The 19,258-nt window shown below is 36.8% G+C and overlaps 2 protein-coding genes across 3 annotated transcripts; both read left to right on the top strand.

Moving 5' to 3' along the window:
- The first annotated feature begins 3,942 nt into the window (after positions 1-3,942).
- LOC116288471 (DNA polymerase epsilon subunit 4) lies at positions 3,943-8,432 on the top strand. Its single transcript, XM_031695266.2, has 4 exons — positions 3,943-4,555; positions 4,712-4,796; positions 5,488-5,529; positions 6,999-8,432. Exons 1-4 carry the CDS (start codon positions 4,376-4,378, stop codon positions 7,010-7,012), a joined length of 321 nt encoding a protein of 106 aa, XP_031551126.1. The 5' UTR covers positions 3,943-4,375; the 3' UTR covers positions 7,013-8,432.
- A 938-nt stretch (positions 8,433-9,370) lies between these two features.
- LOC116296023 (uncharacterized) lies at positions 9,371-18,651 on the top strand. 2 transcript variants are annotated; one of them, XM_089030307.1, is made up of 7 exons: positions 9,371-9,512; positions 9,721-9,854; positions 11,407-11,502; positions 11,938-12,126; positions 12,347-12,394; positions 15,323-15,894; positions 17,560-18,651. In XM_089030307.1, exons 3-7 carry the CDS (start codon positions 11,421-11,423, stop codon positions 17,563-17,565), a joined length of 897 nt encoding a protein of 298 aa, XP_088886433.1. In that variant the 5' UTR covers positions 9,371-9,512; positions 9,721-9,854; positions 11,407-11,420; the 3' UTR covers positions 17,566-18,651. The 2 variants fall into 2 exon arrangements, with proteins under 2 accessions (XP_088886433.1, XP_088886434.1); XM_089030308.1 differs by lacking the exon at positions 9,371-9,512 and having other exon boundaries at positions 9,689-9,854.
- The last annotated feature ends 607 nt before the right edge of the window (positions 18,652-19,258 follow it).

The following is a 19,258-nucleotide window of genomic DNA, read 5'->3' as shown; positions in this document are numbered from 1 at the left end:
AATGAAATAAATAACTGATTCACTGAACCCTCATCCAAAGTTCTTAGGGATTCAGTTTGAGCAATATAATGCAAGAGGTGTGCACGTGGGCACAAATTAATGTTTTCAACAAAGCGTGGAATCTCGACCTTTGGAAAAGTCTTTCCTGGTCGAGATGTCTTAATACGGTCCTTTATTAGAAATACGATCTTGTCTTCATAGACCGACATGTTATCGAGGCTGAGCTTATGAAGTGACTGGCACCTTTGGGCAGTAACTAGAGCAATTAAGGCGGCCACCTTCAGGGTCAACTCTTTCAGCTTCAGACCAGAATAGGGAGATAGACGTTCGAGATACTCAGTCACCACACCGACATCCCATGTATCCCTGTACTTGGGCTGAGGAGGTTTGGCCATAAACACACCTTTCATAAAGCGTGTCACTAGGAGGTCGGAGCCGAGCTTGCGACCACAAACAACTTCTAGGACTGTGGACACCGCTGACCTATAGGTATTCACAGTACTGTAAGCTCTGCCTTCGTTAAATACATCATTAAGGAAATCCAGAAAGGCTGTTACAGGTGCTTGAAATAAATCAAGCGACCTAGTACCGCACCAGCTACACCAGTAGTGCCAGGCTGCACTGTATTGCTTGCAGGTGCCCTGAGACCAAGACTGACAGATAACTTTGGCAGCGTCTTTTGAAATGCCTTGGTCAACGAGCTGTTGCCTGACACAGTCCAACCAGCCAGTTGAAGCTGATCTCGAAGAGGGTGGACTTGGTCGTTGTGACGCAGGATCAGCAGATTGGGCCACCTGGGCAGTAGAATTGGACGAGCTGTAGACATTTCCAGAAGACTGGGATACCATGACTGGGAAGGCCACACTGGGGTTACGAGTAACACACGTTGGACCTTGTCTCTCTTCAGTTGGATTAGAACTCTTGCAATAAGGCTAAAAGGAGGAAAGGCGTACGCATTAAAATCTTTCCAAACTAGAGAAAATGCGTCACATGCAAAAGCCGACGGATCTGGTGACCACGACACAAAACGACGCACTTTGGCGTTCAGGCGCGAGGCAAAAAGATCTATATCAGGATCGAACGTTGCCTGCGACAACCACTTAAACACAGTGGGATGGAGGCTCCATTCCGTTCTGTCATTAAAGTGGCGAGAGTTAAAGTCCGCAGTTTCGTTATGAATACCCGAAACATGGACGGCACTGAGCATTAGGTTTCTAGCTATGCACCATTCCCAGATAGTTCTTGATAGCTGGTTAATAGCGGTAGAGTGAATTCCACCCATGTTGTTAATATAATAAACGGCCGTCGTATTATCGATTTGTAACTGGACATGAGCATTGCGCAATTCTTTAGTGAAACATTTCAGAGCGAAAAACGCCGCTAAGGTTTCGAGATAATTAATGTGATGAGTGGTTTCGGTTAGAGACCACAAACCACCTGTGTTAAGTGTATTACAACACGCTCCCCAACCCACACCACTAGCGTCACATGCTATAGTGATATCGGGTGCGGATGCAATCAAGGCTAAACCGTTATGATCAGCAATGTTATGGATTACCCACTGTAGATCGTCGCGTGCTTGGACACTCAGTGGACATGGGTCTTCAAAAGAAGCGCCACGAGAAATAAGCTCAGATTTGCACATTTCGGTCGAGCGATAGAACAGTTTCATATACTTTACAGCTCGGAAAGCAGAAACTAAGAGACCCGAAACTTGGGCGACCTCGCGAACAGTAGGAGCGGAGTTCAATAAAAGCCGTTTACAATGAGAGACGATCTTTTCAATCTTACTCTCAGGAAGCAATATAGTCATGGATTCTGAATCTATAACAAACCCAAGAAAAGTTATTGTTTTCGAAGGGTTGAGCTGGGATTTAGCAATGTTTATGGTGTATCCCAAGCGTGTCAAAAATTCACACACTTCTTGCGAATGAATAGAGCATTGTTCTGCTGTTTTGCCGATCACCAAAGTGTCGTCAATATAGAATACAACCCTAATGCCTCGGAATCTCAAGGCTGCATAGACGGGTTTGAGAATTTTCGTAAATGTACGAGGGGCTAGTTTATACCCAAACGGGAGACATGAAAACTCGTAAAGCGAATTTTCCCAAGTAAACCGTAAATATTTCCGGTCATTAGGATGAATAGGAATACTAAAATAAGCATCTTTTAAGTCAATTGTTGCCATAAATTCGCCTGGTTGCAACAAATGCTTGACATAATCTATACTTTCCATCTTAAAATGGATAGTACGAACAAACTCATTGAGTGGTTTAAGATTGATGACTGGTCTAAGATCACCTGTCTTTTTGGGAACCAAGAATAAATTCGAGATAAACTCATCTGAAAGATGGTTCGTTTTAACGATCGCTCGTTTAGAGAGCAATTTTTCGACCTCAGAGGCAATTAAAGCGTGATCTGAGTCAGAAAGAGGTCGAGAGACCGGACGACGAAATTGCCGTGGTTTTGTCTCGAATTCAAGACGATAACCTTGAATAGATTGTAGAATCCAAGGGTCTGTGGTGATCTTAGACCATTCATGGACTTTATGAGCTAGATTACCAGCAAAAGGAGAAACACTTACATCATTTACTTGTGTTTCTGAGCAGCAGTGTCTGACTCTGTCGACTGTTTTTTCTCGTAACGAGGCGTCGAGCGGTTGTGATTGAATCTGTTGTAATTGTTGTTGCGCCGGGCTGGGCCCGGCTTTGAGGACAAAAAATCCTTAGAGCCTTGTCCTTGACGATTGCGGTTTCTGTTTCCACCACTTGCTCGAGTATCAGGATTCTTGGTGATCTTGACGGCAATTCTGTTCGCCTTAGCAATATCGTCTACTTTCTTAGACAAGTCATCTCCGAAGAGATGAGTTGTAACTGGAGTAGAAGCGGAACATAAAGACTGGTAGTCTTTGCTGAGAGAAGCCTTGAGCAAATCTCGCCGCTTGAGTGATGTCTGAAAACCAGCATTCCCAATGAATGCAAGAGCATCAGAAAGGGCTCCAAGGAGCTCTTGTGGTTCAAGGAGTTCTTTCTCCTTCTTGGCCTTTATAGCTGATTCAGCCAAAGACACTAAAACTTGAGCAGTTTTAACAATCATCTTTTGTATTTCTTGGACGCCAAGGTCCACAGATTTTGCTTTGTGTGGAAGCTCGTTCCACAAAGGTGAATTCACCCGTGGCACGCACAAGAGTTCGCAATTCTCAGGCGTGTGATATTTCTGAAGCAGAGGCTTCATCTTGTCTTCAATAGGTTTAGTAGTAAACGATTCGTTTACTCGTTTCGCCAAAGCTTCTTTGACTTTGGGACCTTTATTCTCTTGATCATCGAAGATAGAGGGCGGGAGTTCAGATTCGGCGTCGTCAGATAATATATCGCTTGCCAAATCGCCGAGTGAGGCACTCGGATCATAGCTCAGTCGAGCACGTTTAGGTGATGGTTCATCATCCTTAACGTCTTGAGATCTCTTTACGAGGTTAGACAAATCATCTATCGCCGACACAATGGAGTCTATTCCTAATCTCTGTTGTAGGAAGGACAGCGACTCTTCTGTAAACAGCTCGGTCGACAAAGATGGACCGTCATCTTGTAGAAGCGGCAAATCGTCAGGATTAACCGTATTATCTGCATGGAGAGACTCTTCGGTAGTCTTCGGCATTTTTCTTCAGGCAAATTTGCTGAGAAATATAAAGGCATAGGAACAAAGTCCCGTTAATAGTCAACTCGTTTACAAAATTGTATCAAGTAAAACGAGCAAGGAACGTGAGCTTACCTTGTGCGCTGGCACAAAGAAAGGAGAGGCCTGGTCTGTCCGGCGTTCACATTATATACCTGTTTGCTATTTGTATAACAATGGTTTTCTTTGGAATGTGGGCTTTGCGCATGCGCAAGAAAGTACGCATAATAAGGGCATAATGTGTAGTATGGTGAAAGAGAATTGATCGGAGGAACATACCCTGTGAGCTAGCAGAGGTTACTAGAACCGGAGGGCAGAAAAAAAGCCCTCCGATGAGCTAGCAGAAGGTATTAGAGGAACGTGGGTATGACATTGCGGGACATCCTATATTCCAAAGAAAAATATTTTGTGAACCCCTCCTACCCAATCAGTAACTCGTAATCCGAATAATTTGAGGAGGTCACCACAATTTAATTAAAAGGTCCCCATTGACTCAACTATATCCCATTCATTATGTACGAAATAGTGCGATGTCTACTGATTTTTTATTGTTTCATGAGAGTACTGTTTTCAATTTTTTTAAACCGGTGAACTCTTGGCCTCGGCTGTCGTCTTAGCAAAAACTATCTATATGATCCCTTTGGAGTATAAAACTGAGAGGGACTAGGGACCAGTCGACTATTTCCCGCCAAGTTTTTTCAAGATGGCGGACGAAGAAGGTGAAACAGTCCAAGGAAGCGAAGATCTTTCTGGCACTCAAGAAGAAGACAAGCCATCAAAACTGACACAGTTTCCACAAACGAGAGTACGGAATATGATGAAACTGGATCCTGACCTGCAGTTAGCGAATAAAGAAGCAGTTTTTGTAGTTACACGAGCAGCGGTAAGCTCGTCGTTTAACTTCAAATCATGAATTCATATTTTATACAGTCAAAATTACTTATAAATTTTTAATTGTTGGTGTAACTGAAACACCGGTTAAGATGTTATAGTAAATTTTAACCAAATATTTCAAATGGACTACAATTTGTTTCCAAAGGAAATGTTTGTAGAATATTTTGCAAAAGAAGCGTACAAAAAGACAGTACTTGGAAAAAGAAAGACAATACAAAAGAAAGACTTGGGTAAGTAAAGTTAGGATGTGCATGTTGTTTACTGACAGAGCGCTAGCTCCTGTGGATTTTGTTGGGGCTTTTGTGCAAAAGTGCACCCTTGGAAATGCCACCCCACCCTCCCCCCCCTTGTCATCCCCCTCACCCAATTCCCTCCCCAAACTCTGGGACTCTCGCTATGCCACTGATGCGAAGAAGATTTGGAAATTGTGATTGAATATTAGAACCATAACATTCAATAAACTTTCAAACTAGGAAAATGAGCCTAATACTCAAAAAGCTTGCAACTTGTGGAGGTTGTTTATATAGACTAAAATCAATTACTACATAGTTAGGGTAGTAAGTGAGTGCTGATTGGTCTACAGCCGTGCTTTATTGGTGAACGGAGCACAGTGCTGATGCCACCCACGGGCAAGAAGTGCTGCAACCGTTATTCGTTTTGCATAAATAAATTCGATACAGAAATAAAATTTGTAACCACATAATAAAACAAATGAAACAGCTTTTCCTCTGCTCCACTTAGTAATAAAGCACTTAGGAAGCGCCGTAAGCACTCAAGAAGTGTGAGAAGTACTCGCCTACGGGTCATGCTTCTCCTAACACTTCTTCCATGCTTGCGTCACTTCCTGCGTGCTTTATTACTTAATGGAGCACAGAAAAAGCTGTTTTATTTGTTAATTAATCTACATTAATTTACTTTTAGATGCAACAGTTGAAGAAAATGAACAGATTGCATTTTTGGAAGGTAAGTAGATAAAATTTGGTTAGAGCTTAGACAACAAAACTAATTATATTAATTTCATATTCATTGTTTGTTCTTGTATTAATTTATATTTTCAAAATTCTCAGTTTGAAAGTTTGAGATGCCACCCTTCAGCATTCTTAAAGTGTATAAAAAATATATATGTGAACAGTGTAGTAGTATGGTTGCAGTATTTTTGTATGTGGACTTCTCTTTTAAGAGATATAAACATTTGAAATATCAATATGCAAATGAGATGACAAAAATTCCAGAATGTGTTACATGTTGCAATGTGTGATTTACGACAAGTGTTCTGAAGTGAAATAACCTAGAAGCAGGGGTGCCGTGAAATTTTAATACATTCTCACTAAACTCAGCTCCCCCACCTTGCCATACAATGTCACTATTGAGCCCCCCCAATCAAAAAACTGCTCCGCCGTCCCTGAGAAGTGTACAAAACCATATATTTCAGTAAATAAGGATGACTTGCAGGTGAAAAAAAAAACAGCAGTACTTTCCACAACAGCATTTTTGTATAATAAATTAGTCTTGAATTAACGTCATCTCATTTGCATATTGATATTTCAAATGTTTATATCTCTGAAAAGAAAATTTCACATACAAAAATAATACAACCATACTACTACACTATTCACATATAAGTGGTTTTGGAAAAAAATAATTTTTCTTGATCTACACTTTAAGAATATCTTACAGTGCAACATGCAAAAATATGACCACATTCAATGTATTAGCATACTTGTCATTGGTTCAGAATGTTAAACCGTCACATTTAGAATCAAATCTGGCTGGTTTTACCAAATGAGACGTGCAAATGCTTGTTTGGTAGGAAAAAGCCTGCACATAAAGGTATGCGAATAAAATGTGTAATAGCTTTGCGCTGTAAGAAATTTCACTTTTATGCTAGTTTGTTGTCAATATTTCACTTAGATTAAGATGAAATAAGCAATTATAAACTCATGGTCATAAAATTAATGATGTAATTTTTTTATTTTAGTTTTTTTTTAATTATTTTTAACACACCAATGATATTAAAATTTGGTAAATAATTTCCATTGAGTTATGCCTCACATTCCTTTTTCCTTATCACTTCAAATTATTGATTATGAATTCCCTCCCCCAAAAAGTATCATGTTTCATTAGATACAATATCCTTGATGTTTTTCTCTTTATCTGTTTAACCATGACGCAAGTTTCAAGTGTTAATATTCTAATTAAAGAAGACACACTCATTAGAAGAAAAAACATTAGAAAGGTGTTGCTAAGCAGTTTGGCAGTCTATGATTAACACAACTCAACAAAAGTGTAGGAAGAGTAAAATTTTTGAGAAAACTTGAAACTTCCCTCTTTCTGTCATATAAATCATTCTTATCTTTACATTGTTTTTTGTTGTTTTTTTGTTGTTTTTTTTTTTTGTATTTTTTGTTTTTGTTTTTGTTTTTTTTCCACAGGAATTTTGGAATGAAATCAAGAGAGAACCATCATCTTGGAAGATGTTCTCTTCTGCAGTCCTCTTAGACAGATAAGAAACAAGAATAATAAAAAAAGTTACATTTAGATTAAAAATGCCCTAAGATAATCAAAAAGAAATGACTGTTTTTTAATATCGTTTTTGTATCCTTATAAAAACGATTGTAAGTAAATATTAGATTCTATTTATTAATAATGTGCAGGTAATTATAAAATTATACCTTGGGGTGTTAAAATAGTTTGTGTTCATCAAATTTGTGTTTTAAGCTTTTGAAAGTGATTTATTTCGTTAAAAAGATTAAACCAAAACTATGTCGAGTCCCTGTTTTTACGTGCCCAAAGTCACTAGCTTTAGATATGTAGCTTCTGCTTAGCATAATACCTTTTTTTCAAAAGAAAATTTTGAACGAGGATTTTAAAGTTTTGAATCTTTTTTGCTGTTGCGGGATGAGATATGATTTTGGTTGATTTAATTATATATTTTTTGAAATGTTTAAAACTTTCTGTTTGTGTTTTATTTTACGTTTCTCGTGAGAATGAATGAAGAAGTAAATGACTCAATGAATGAACAAGAGAATTGAAAAAGGAAGTTGGAAAAGAGAATTGATTTCAGATTTAAGAACGAGGAAAAGAGGAGGGGGAAAAAAGTGAAGCTAAAATCTACGCCGTAACATGGACTTCATCGAACGACGTAATATGGTTTCACAATCATCTTTGCTTTTTTTCGTTTACGTCAATAATTTGCCGTAATGTTTCCCACGCATTTGTTGCTATTTACCTCACCCGGAAATTCTGAAAGAAATGAAAGAATCTTCAAAAATTTGTATTCTTTTTTAACTGGTTAAGTTGATTTTTTTCAGCTTGAAGAATGAAGCTCTCAGGGTAACACTTCCTGGTTAGGTTTTGCGTCTATCTCTGTCATAAAATAATAGATAAATAGTTTAATCATTTCAAATATTTTATCCCACACGTGGTCAACTGAACTTTAAACTTAAAATCGATAGTTATTCATTGTTAACCTGTCATGTTTTTTGTTCCAAACGAAAACATTTTCAAACCGATTGCTACAATATTTTGTTACTTTGTTTGTCGTTACTTATTTTTACTAATATCTACTAAATGTAGAAATTAAACCTTAAATAAGACTAAAACAACAACAAAAAACACAAAACAAAACAAACGACAGCAAAAGAAGTAGTGAGAGAAAGTAGAAAAGTTATTCAAACAAATCAGGGAAGTAACATTTTCTAGACACTTTAATTCCTGTGGATTTATTTTTTTGTAATTTCGCTATAGCAAACTACATGATCGGGGGGAAACTTGTTGGAAAGTTTTTTGGGATTAAATTAGGATTGTATAATACAAATTTTGTTCAAAAGATATGATAAAAAAAGTTATTTCGGAAGCCAAGAGAATGGCATTGGTCTTCGTTTGTCTATAGGTCTATAGTTTTTACTTCGACATAAACCTAGATCCATAGTTTTTACTTCGACATAAACCTCGCTGAAATAAAGGACGAAGCAAAAAAAAATAAAAAAACCACTTCAAAGCCCTCTGACAAAATGCCTATCATGAAGAAGTTCTTCATATTAACGGTTGATTACAAACGCGATACGATGAGTAGAATAAGTTATATTCGTATATTCCCACGCCGACACTCAATAACGTAGTTAATTTACGAGCGTGCCAGCAACTGAAAATAGCTGTTGGAAAAACACGTTGCTTAGCGACCCTTTAAACAAAGCGAGGAGCTCATAAATTTTACGAGTTTTACTTGAGCTATTAAGAGACCTAGGTAGTGATTCTAATCAATTATTTACTTTATCATTTGTTATTTACATCTAATCAGGTTGAAAACGACATGCCGTTGTCATAGCAATCGATTTTGGAGACGAGAACAACACTTGGGTAAAGATAGGTTCAGCGATAAAAACTATCTGGAAGATTCGCCAACTTGAATTTGGATCTCGATACGATATTTTTGATATTTTAAAATATATACTTTATTTGTTTATCTTTTGGTTTGAACTGTAGTCTAATGCTAATGCTATATTATTTCAATTGTATTTTTTCATTGTAGACATTGGATTTCTGAATATTTCCATTATTGGACTATGAAGGATAACAAAAAATGGGAGATAAAATCAGAATAATGATGAATATTGAAGTTAAGGACGTTATGCGATGAAAGGCATGAAAATTTTCGGCATAGTACAAATTCATAATTTTTGTTGAGAATTTTTCATGAAAATTGAATATCGAAGTAAATAAAAAGGACGCGCGGGTAACATGAAAATGTTCTTGAAAAGTCATGAAATTTTGTTTAAAATGATAAAGAAAATTTTGTTGAATTTTCGGCGTTTTTGTGTGCGGTAGTATTTGAAGTAAACTTACGATAGATTCATAAGTTTTGATATTCATACAAGACGGGACGTTATGCAATAGAAATCATTCAAATCTCAAATCTGAAGGACCTTCGTTTTCTCAATTTATGGGTACGTTTGTTTTCGTTTTTCTACTGAATTAATGCCCCTAAAAAATGCCCTAAAATATCCCTCGTTATTGAAGAAAAGCTTGTAGAAATTTTCAGTTAGTAAAATGCTCACAATTGTCTAATAACATTGTAATTTAATTGTAATTAATTTTTTCTTGATATCTTTTTTATCCAATCATGGCTTACGAATGCATGTCAAACTAATTTAGAGAATCGAAAACCGCCCAAACACTGTCAGCCATTAATCAAGAATATTCTCCCTATAAAAGAAGCGAAACCCGATGAACATATTTCACAAAGCTGTTTTGACTTAACAAAGACGTCCTGGTCTCGACTGATCAAGGTAAATTAACAATTTGATATTATTAACTTCTTGTTAATACGTTATTTATCAAAAAATTATCTCAAAGTTTTGACTTAAAGGATTTACTCGTTTTTATGTAATTTCCGATGATTTTGTTTTCTGATGTTTTATACCATGTTTACACTTGATATCAGTCACCTTCGTTATTTCATATCCGTTTAATTCTTCTGTGAATTCAAGACTTTATTAAAAACTCGACTTGGATTGAATTGTCTTATACATTAAATAATACATTACGCCATGTTTACACTTGATATCAGTCACCTTCGTTATTTATCCGTTTAATTCTTCTGTGAATTCAAGACTTTATTAAAAACTCGACTTGGATTGAATTGTCTTATTGCATTTAAAAAATTTAATTTGATGCCGTGAAAGGGTAACAAAAAATACGACAAATAAAAACAAACAAAAGGAAAGAAATAACTTCTTTTCGACGGAATTTTTGCTCGGTATTTCTTATGTTATGAGCCCCTTATCTTAGATAATTTGGAAAAGGGTCCATAACTCTTTACTTTCTTCGATTTATGAGAAAAACTCGGTAAAAAATACTTATTTTCAAAATCTTTGTCTGTTAGCGGTCTACTTTTGGTGTCCAAAATCAAATTTTGTCTCAAACTTGACCACAAAAGAATCAAAATTATACAAATACTGTCATGTAAAGTAGACCAACTCTCGAACACTCGATTCTTTGAATTCCTCTTTTTGCCTTGCTTTGACTCCAATAAACGGAGAGAAGACCTTTTTATTTGCCGTTTGTTACACTGGAACAGAAAATTTATGTGTTTCCGCTTTTTGTACCATGGTGATTTCTCAGGACTTAATGAAGATGCCACATTCAAATGGCCATGAAGTTATCCAAGAAACAGTGTAGCAACACAAAACTGAGTAGCAACAGTTTTTCGAAGCCATATATCAAAATTTCGCTCGCGAATACAAGAATAATATCTTTAATAAAACGTGTATGAAATTTGAAAGTAATTATATGAGGACAAGACACTCTTTGTAAAAGATTCTTTCGGCACGAGAATATTTCGTATACGGTAATTCATTGAAAAATGCAAAGTATTTGGACTCCGAAATGACTTCCGTCGTAAACCAATCAGAAACATAGAACACTTTAAATGGCTTTTGAATTCGGGGATTCTGATTGGTTGCAGGATCTCGCATTTGAAATGGTTCAAAGGGGAAACCAACTGACAATCTAAACCTAAATCTATACTCAAAAAATGCTTTATTTTTAATTTGATAAACAAACATCCTGTTTAATGGACTAGTCAATTGAAACCCCCCTACCCCCGGGACAGGGTAGGAAATTCAAATGTATATTATTATTACATATTATTATTATTATTAATAATATTATTATATTATCCTACCTTTTTAACGTTAATGTTAAGGGATAAATACTAATAATACTGGATAATACTAACCAGTCCCTAATATTAATGGTAAATATATTCGAGCTTTAGAGATTGACAAAAGATGCGACACTAGTCAGGTGATCTAACGATTTTTCGTCTTTGTTTTCTAGAAAGGGAAAAAAAGATGTCTCGATTAATGTTGTTTTTGGTGGTTGCCGTAGCAACAATCGCCACAATTTATTCTGCACCAGTAACTTACAAACCAAGTACGTATTTTTGAGAATAGATTTTTAGCCAATCATAAAGCAGAATGAAAACGAGGCATTTCGAGTTGAACCAATCAGGAGCAAGCAGCATAGACAAACATTTACTGCTATCTCTGATTGGCTCCTGTTTTCACGCTAATCATGATTGGTTAACTTTGAAAAAGTCGTTCTACTCGTAAAGAAAAACGACGTCCAGGTTCAAAACGAAAACCAGTTCTATAAAGAGTTTTCATTCATTTTCTTCTGGACAGGATTTTTTATCCAAAGTTCTAATTGTCTTAGGTTTAGATTAAATCATTGAGGACATTATCGCTTTATTTTAGTGGTTTTGTAAGCAGCTTGACCCGGAAATACGTCCTAACTTAAAAGGCCTATGATATGTATTCCATACATTCATATTGATTTCTATTATATTCTTTCTGCATTTGTATAAAGAACCAAGCATCTGTGCCGCTACTGAAACGTTCTGGACCTCCAAGTGTAATTTTTGCCAGTGCGCAAACGGCCAACCACCAATGTGCCAATCGGTAGAATGCGGTTATGATTTAGGCGCTCCGACTGCATGTCCACGCTTCATGATGGTTCCAGACCCAAATGGTGGCTGCTGTGATGTTTGTCCCGCAGGTAATGCTCGGCTTTCGTGTGAACCCTTTAAGTTATTCGGTCTCCAAACCGCCTTCAACCTTTCTTCAAATTTTATAGATATCTTAAATCGACCTTAGGTCACGGATTATTCACAGATCGAACCCTGAAACAACCTCTGGGCTGATCAAAACGTTAGGGCACGACTAACTAACTGAATTCCCACTTTCACTAGAGGCTCAATATAGTATTAATTTTTTAGGAGCAGGCGCGGAAGAGGAAGAAATTCTTGAACCTGAGGTCGAAGGCTGTAAGTTATTCAACTTTATCATTCGTTTATCTCTCCTTGATAACGTTTTCTTCACAAGTCTAAGTTCAGAAGATTTCGTACGACTGTGAAAAACTAATGGTACGGATGTGCCGTGCCGTAAATTTAACGGTGTGTCCAAATATTTTGATTGGATGAGTAGTTATCTCGTGCGTTCTGATTGGTTCAAAGTATGTCATCAAATCGTACCATAACCGTGCCGTGTGTGGTGCCGTTTTACAGTCATACGAAATCTTCTCTAAAGCGATTACCGCACCCTCCAATCCCTTACCACTTTGTAATGAAAGGCAACGGGCAAATGACAAAACTCTTTACTTTGGACGCAATGTTTTCCCATTTCAGACCACGTGTCATTCCCTAAGAGTATCAATAGTTCCCTTCACAGTTCCCTGCACCATCTTGAAAGGTAGCCGTACCTTTGCATCGAAGCGAGACGAGCGGTGAGCTTGCAATGATAGAGACATGTGAATAATTGTCCAATGTGTTAAAAAAAGGTCTCTATCATTGCAAGCGACCGTTCGTCTCGCTTCGATGCAAAGGAACGGCTACCTTTCAAGATGGCGCTGGGAACTGTGAAAGGGACTATTCTTGGTTTAACGGTTGCTCATGAGAAGACAAAAAAATGTGGATACAATTCAAACAAAGAATCTTAATCTCAAGAGAATAACACGTGATATGATGATCATACCCTACTGACATGATTACTGGTCTCGGGATTAACCTCATTGCAGTAGGACATGCTTTCCTACCTAGAGAACCGTGTATATGGCGAACAATTTGAATAACTATTATTCTGCACTGACTAGGGACTGACTAGCCTCTCATACATGTGAAAACGCTTTTCTGTTTCCACGTGAACACGACGCTAGTCATTGCAGAACCATAATTATTCACATTGGTCGTCATTTTTTGATTCGGTGTATAGTGTATTTTTTTCCAGGAATATTATTTATGGTTTGATGTGATTTAACATTTTTCGCTGTCAGTTTTGATGTCGTGATAATGATGTCGTACCTTTGTCTCTTTTTCTCAGTTATCATTCTTTTATCTCCATTTTTTAACCCTTTTCCAACACTTTCTTCCACCATCGACTTCTGTTCTCAATCTAGATTTAATTTCTTCAAACTGAACTCAAATTTAATTTTTTTTCTTGACCTTTCTAATGCTAACTTTCCTAACTCTTTTCTAATTGGCCTAGCTGCTCTCTTTCGAGGTGCTTTTCATCATTTCAATTGCCCTATTTGATTATGACGTTAAATGAAAAGACGCTAAGAATCATCGGACAAAACATTAACTACAAAAGGAAAAATGCGAAAAATTTAATTCATTAAGAACTTAGAAAAGCAATGATAGCCAACAAAGGTTTGAAAACCAGACATTTAGAGCTATCAATTTAGCTATTGGGTGAATTTAGTCCAAATTTTTTGATAATTCTGCCCCCTATAAACAAACTGGTGACTTCCTAGTGGAATAGGGCAATTGTGTCTTTTTTCCGAGGCTTTTCACAAGCTGATCTGCACACTTTAGTTTTTATGCATTTGATTAAATAAGAAAAGGGCGTATCAATGGTTCCTGGTCCCCTCTGCCAACCTTCCATTGACAATACATTTGTAACGTTTGTATCTATTGTGGGTAAGGGGAGGGTTAGGTGATTTGTGAGGTTAGTAGAGTCACCCCAAACCCTCCTCCCCTCACCCTACCACCATGGAAAACTCTGGATACGCACCTAGAAGACAGTTGCATTGCTGATTTACTCCAAAAAAAAAAACACTTTACTAGAGCATGAAGAATCTCATATTACATAAGCAAGAAGAAAAGATTCAAAACTAGTTACCAAAACATCTAAGATATCGGAAAAAGCATCTAGTGTCTCGCTGTCACAAAATGAAAGTAAGCCTGTGCAGTGTATTGGGGATATTTTAAGGGACATATTTCCAAGATGGCGTCCCCCAAGACAGTCCAACAATGTACTGCAATGCCAATTCGACCTAGTTTTCTCCTCAACCTTGCAACGGCTAATATGTGTTTTGTTAGAAAAATAACTGAGAAATCGTGCTTTTGTCAATGGAAGTGTGGTTTGTTTTAACATGTCGTTCGTGCGTCACGATATAGTAATAGGGAGCTCAAGCTTCGACGACGAAACACACGACGACGACGATCGGAAATCGGATCGTTACATGTTTAAGGCACTGTACATGTCTGTAAAGGGAACCAGTCGTCCTGTCTTCGTCGGCTACGGGTTTTCCAGTTGTACACGAAAACGCAAGTTATTTCCTTTTTAAAGTTCAAAGTTTTTTTTCATAACCTCTCACAATTCCGAAAATACATATTATAGACTGAATATGTATGCGCTTTTTGTATGTTTGAGCCGTTTTTGTTTTTGTTTTCCTTTTTTTTGTTTTTGTTTTTTTGTTTTTTGAATAAAAGTAGATTGCCTTTAAATGATGTCATAATGGACTACTTCGACGATACGGCAGCCATTTTGGATCGCAAGGCATCACGGGGCATCCAAGGGGCAAATAAACCCCTACAGTAATGACGTCGATTGATGTTAACATCTCACAACAAGAGAATACAAAAAAAGATCAATTAAGACATCGATCACTTGTACCCATAAAAGAAACACAAACACACGAAACTATATATTTTTCGTCATGTTTGTTTTGTTTTGTACTCTGGCAAGATGGCCACCATATCGTCGAAGTAGTCCTTTAAGTGTTTGTCGTGGAGAGTAAAGCTTGCTTAGCTTTCAAGACATCCTGCCGAAAACGCACTCCTCGCCCAAGGGTTCTTCAACCGTGACGTCATCATTTATTCGTCGTCTTGTGTTTCTTCGTCGATAGTTAAGCTTCCTAATAGTAGGGACACAACGTAGTTTTTGATGTTGCTTGCTCTCGGTTCGTCGTTCAGCTCAGCAACCAAGTCAAAATAACCCAACCCAACCACCTACTGAAGAAGAGGTAGAGGAAGAGACCGTTGCGTCTCCCAATACAGCACCAACAACAATGCCGATTCACAGTGGCCCCAATGAAGAGACTGTGGCACCCCACAGTACAACACCAACGCTTCCTATACCCAATAACCCAGAGGAAGAAGTAGGAGGTACTGTTGCACCCTCAAATCCAACTAAAACACCACCATCAACGGTCCCAACACACAATAATCCCGAGGGAGTGGTAGAAGAAATAACAGTGAAACCCTCTGCGTTTCCAACGACAAGGACAACTACTTCTAGTGCCACTACGTCTAAGAATACGACGACACGAACGAGCCGAAATTCCATCATCGGTTGCGCATTTTTAATCCGAGATGTAAGAACGAAATTTTCGCTTGGTTATGCGATATGTTCAATGGCTCTGAAGAATGAGAAAAGGAAAGAAAAAGAAAGGAAAGAACTGCAGTTTTGGGACAGAGTGGTTACATCAAAGTTGTTTAGAATAAGACGAGATACCGCTGAGAAAGAAAGACTGGTATCGCATAAGGTATTAAAGTGTGCATTGTTGTTTGATACCCATGTACGCATCCTTTAAGAGATTATAACTTGCATAAGGAAGTCACAAGGATAGCACAATCTTCATGCCTTATCGGTTACTAACTTTTTTCTAGAGATTCCATCAGTTCGAGCATAGTAGTTTTCCCCTTCAATTTCGTACTTGCGGCATTATTATTATTGTAGGCTAATCTTGACAATTGGGATCCCTGTGTGCTATATGCCAGAAAGAATCTCGATTTGTGGTTGTCGAGATGATTTTCGGAGTTATGCAGTATGTTTGTTCAGCGGGTTTTATCATGAATTTGTGTGACGTTGAAAACACGTTGCTCGATTTGTTGTTTACATAGGTTCGAGGAAAGCCTTCTTTTTTTGTACTCTAATTATGTCAAACACAAACTTATTTATTGCTGGAAGCATTCATTAAGGTCATGAACGATTTTATGACATTCTTTCATGAGTTTTTCAGCGCTGTTTTGTGCTCAGACTTTGCCAATCAAACACTGGACTGCCGCCAACGTAGATCAGATCCTTACGGAAGGAGACACTTAAAAGACAAACCATCCCAGATAACTCCACAATCAAATGCGGAAGTTTTTACATACCATAAACATCTTTTGGTATTATCTTATACATACTCGCAGCATTTCATTTGCGTTATGCAACAGCTAGTTTATTCTTTTATTAACTCAAGGGATGCCGCTATTATAAAATAAAGGATATGGCCTAAATGGAGATGTGTAGAATAGAAATGGGATGCGAAAAAGGTATTAGATAAATTAAAAAAAGGGATTTAGAATAGAAAGGAAATTTGAATGGAAATTTAACAAAATTACTTTTTCAATAATTACGATGCATTACGAAGGAAGTGAAACTTGAAATTAAACATAAGTTTGTTATTCATTATTTCGCTTTTGTCACGTCAGTAACGAAACCAGTCTTTTAAACCAGCTTGTGAAACAGCCTTAGCATGTGCATTTCGCTCTTTCTACTGCCATCGTTTCCACTTTTCTGGTTTTTCTCCTTCAACTTTATTTTCTTCATTCTCCTTTACATTTTCTGAGTTTAAAATACTCCTTTGGACTACTAATTTCAAACTTCTTCTATATTCGCTGCCATTTGTATTCCCTTAGGAATGATTACAAACCACCTATAGTGAATGTCATCCAACATGGCTGCCACTTTTATTCCCTTAGGAATGATTACAAACCACCTATAGTGAATGTCATCCAACATGGCTGCCACTTTTATTCCCTTAGGAATGATTCCAAATCCATTATAGTCATGAAATGATCCTACATGGCTTTCACCATGGCTGCCAGTTTTATTCCTTCAGAGATGTTTGCACACAAATAAAATATTTTTTTATTATGAAAACTAGCGATAGAAACGAGCGACGTTTAGATGTAACTCAAAGATAGCATCATTTTCAAGCTCAAACTAACCTGGAAATGTGGACGTTGTAGATGATGGATATATATAGTCTTTCGCGTCCACATTTGAGTTTAAACTTGAATATGATGTTATGTTGACATCGGAACGTCCCTTGTTTCTATCGGTAGTTTTTATCTTAAAAAAGGTTAACCTACATGATCTTTAAATACAAATAAATTACTCTGCTCATTTCTAATCGTTTCGCTACTTTTTTTTAACACAGAAATAAGACGAAGCGAAGTCAGTAAAATCGGAGGAAACAACGTGGGAATCAATTTAAATTTTTGTTGATATTTTTATTTATTTATATATGTTATTATTATTATAATTATTATTATCATAAACTCCATTGTACACAAAAACTTGTAAGAACTAAGTCGTTAATCCCAAAAGCTAAATACAATATCTCTTCACATGAGAAAAAAAAGGAAAAAGACGAGTGGCCGCCATGTTAGTTGACATGACCAAAGACACCAAGATCAAACTTTAGTCAAAGTCAATCAAAATGGCAGCTATTGCGACACATGCACTGCAAAAGTAAAACCAAACATTTCTTTCAGGAATTTTAAAAATATGCACGTGAACAATAACACTAAAATGGCTTCACCATTTTCATTGGGTTTTCATTTAGTCAAAATCGCGCAAAAAATAACTAAGCTTGTGACTTTTTTTCCGCAAATAAAAGTCAGTTCTAAACCCTTACACTACTTAACGCGGTATACAACGCTTCGAATATTCAGCGTTGGTAATCTTCATACTTTTTGTTATATTTCTGGTTTTTACGACGAAATTATTTTCTTTGACAAATTACGTTAAATAGGAATTTTATTTTCGTTTAGTTTCAAGATATGTATTAAGTAAAAGGAATGATTTAGTTAAATTGTGTTCATGGTAATACTTATACACATATGTCTTTACCTGAATTCTTTAAAAGTAAAGTAAAATCTTGGTTCTAATTTGTCTCGATTCCCTAAGCGTACGAGAGAAAGAGAAAGAAAGAAAAAAGTAAGTAAGGAAGAAAGAAAGACAGACAGAAAGAAAGAGAAAGAAAGGGAGGGCGGAAGGAAGGAAGGAAGGAAGGGAAAAAATTGAAAATAAGAAAGGAGGAAAGAATAAAAAAGAACAAAAGAAAAAGTAGATATTTTAATTCGCGGAAATGTTCCGAAAAGTTCCCGACAAACCATCGAATAAACACGACGATTCAACTGATTTTAATTCGCAAAATTGAACGTGATAAGTCGAAATCACTTTGCTACTAAATAAATAATGTATTTTGCTGTTTAGTCCTTAGTAAACGTATCTTTTTGTTCTATAATGTAAGCGTTTATTTAATATCCATTGTTCAAACCACCTGTGGAAATCGTTCCTACAACGCGGCTTTCATGACAAGCGTTTCCAATCGAAAATCGAAAATTACAAGTGAAATAAAGCCATTCACTTTTTAGCCTTGCAGTTTCGATAAAAATTCTATATAACTAATTTTTTTTCCGAATTTTTATTTATGCTAAAAAGCCATTTCGTGTGTGAAAATAGTGATTTACTTTTCGAGAAATTTTAAGCGTTTTCAAATATCTTTTGTTAAATTTTTGACTAGTGTTTCTCATATCCTAGTAACCTGTCTTGCATCGAGGCTTGTGGTTGGATCTGTAACCGCACACGAGGAAGAATTACTTATTAATAATTCTTCTAAAAGAAAATATGGCGAAGCGATCAAGTTTTAAGAGGACCTTGCTTCTTTTTACCGAGGAGAATGTCGAAAATGCAGAAAAATTACGTACAGTTTTAGAGAGTGAGTCCAACGGTGATGTGGAAGTGTTCGATCTGGTCGACATTGAAAAGACAAGGAACTCGACGCTTGAAAAAGAGCTTGTGAACTGTGATTGTATCATTCTCGTTTGCTCCCCTAAGACAAACGAACTGAT

Source organism: Actinia tenebrosa, unplaced genomic scaffold (assembly GCF_029948245.1).
Source record: "Actinia tenebrosa isolate PJP-AT-01 unplaced genomic scaffold, QUT_ActTen_1.0 PGA_scaffold15__27_contigs__length_11533743, whole genome shotgun sequence".
NCBI lineage: Eukaryota > Metazoa > Cnidaria > Anthozoa > Actiniaria > Actiniidae > Actinia > Actinia tenebrosa.
This window is presented reverse-complemented; position numbering and strand designations above follow the sequence as displayed.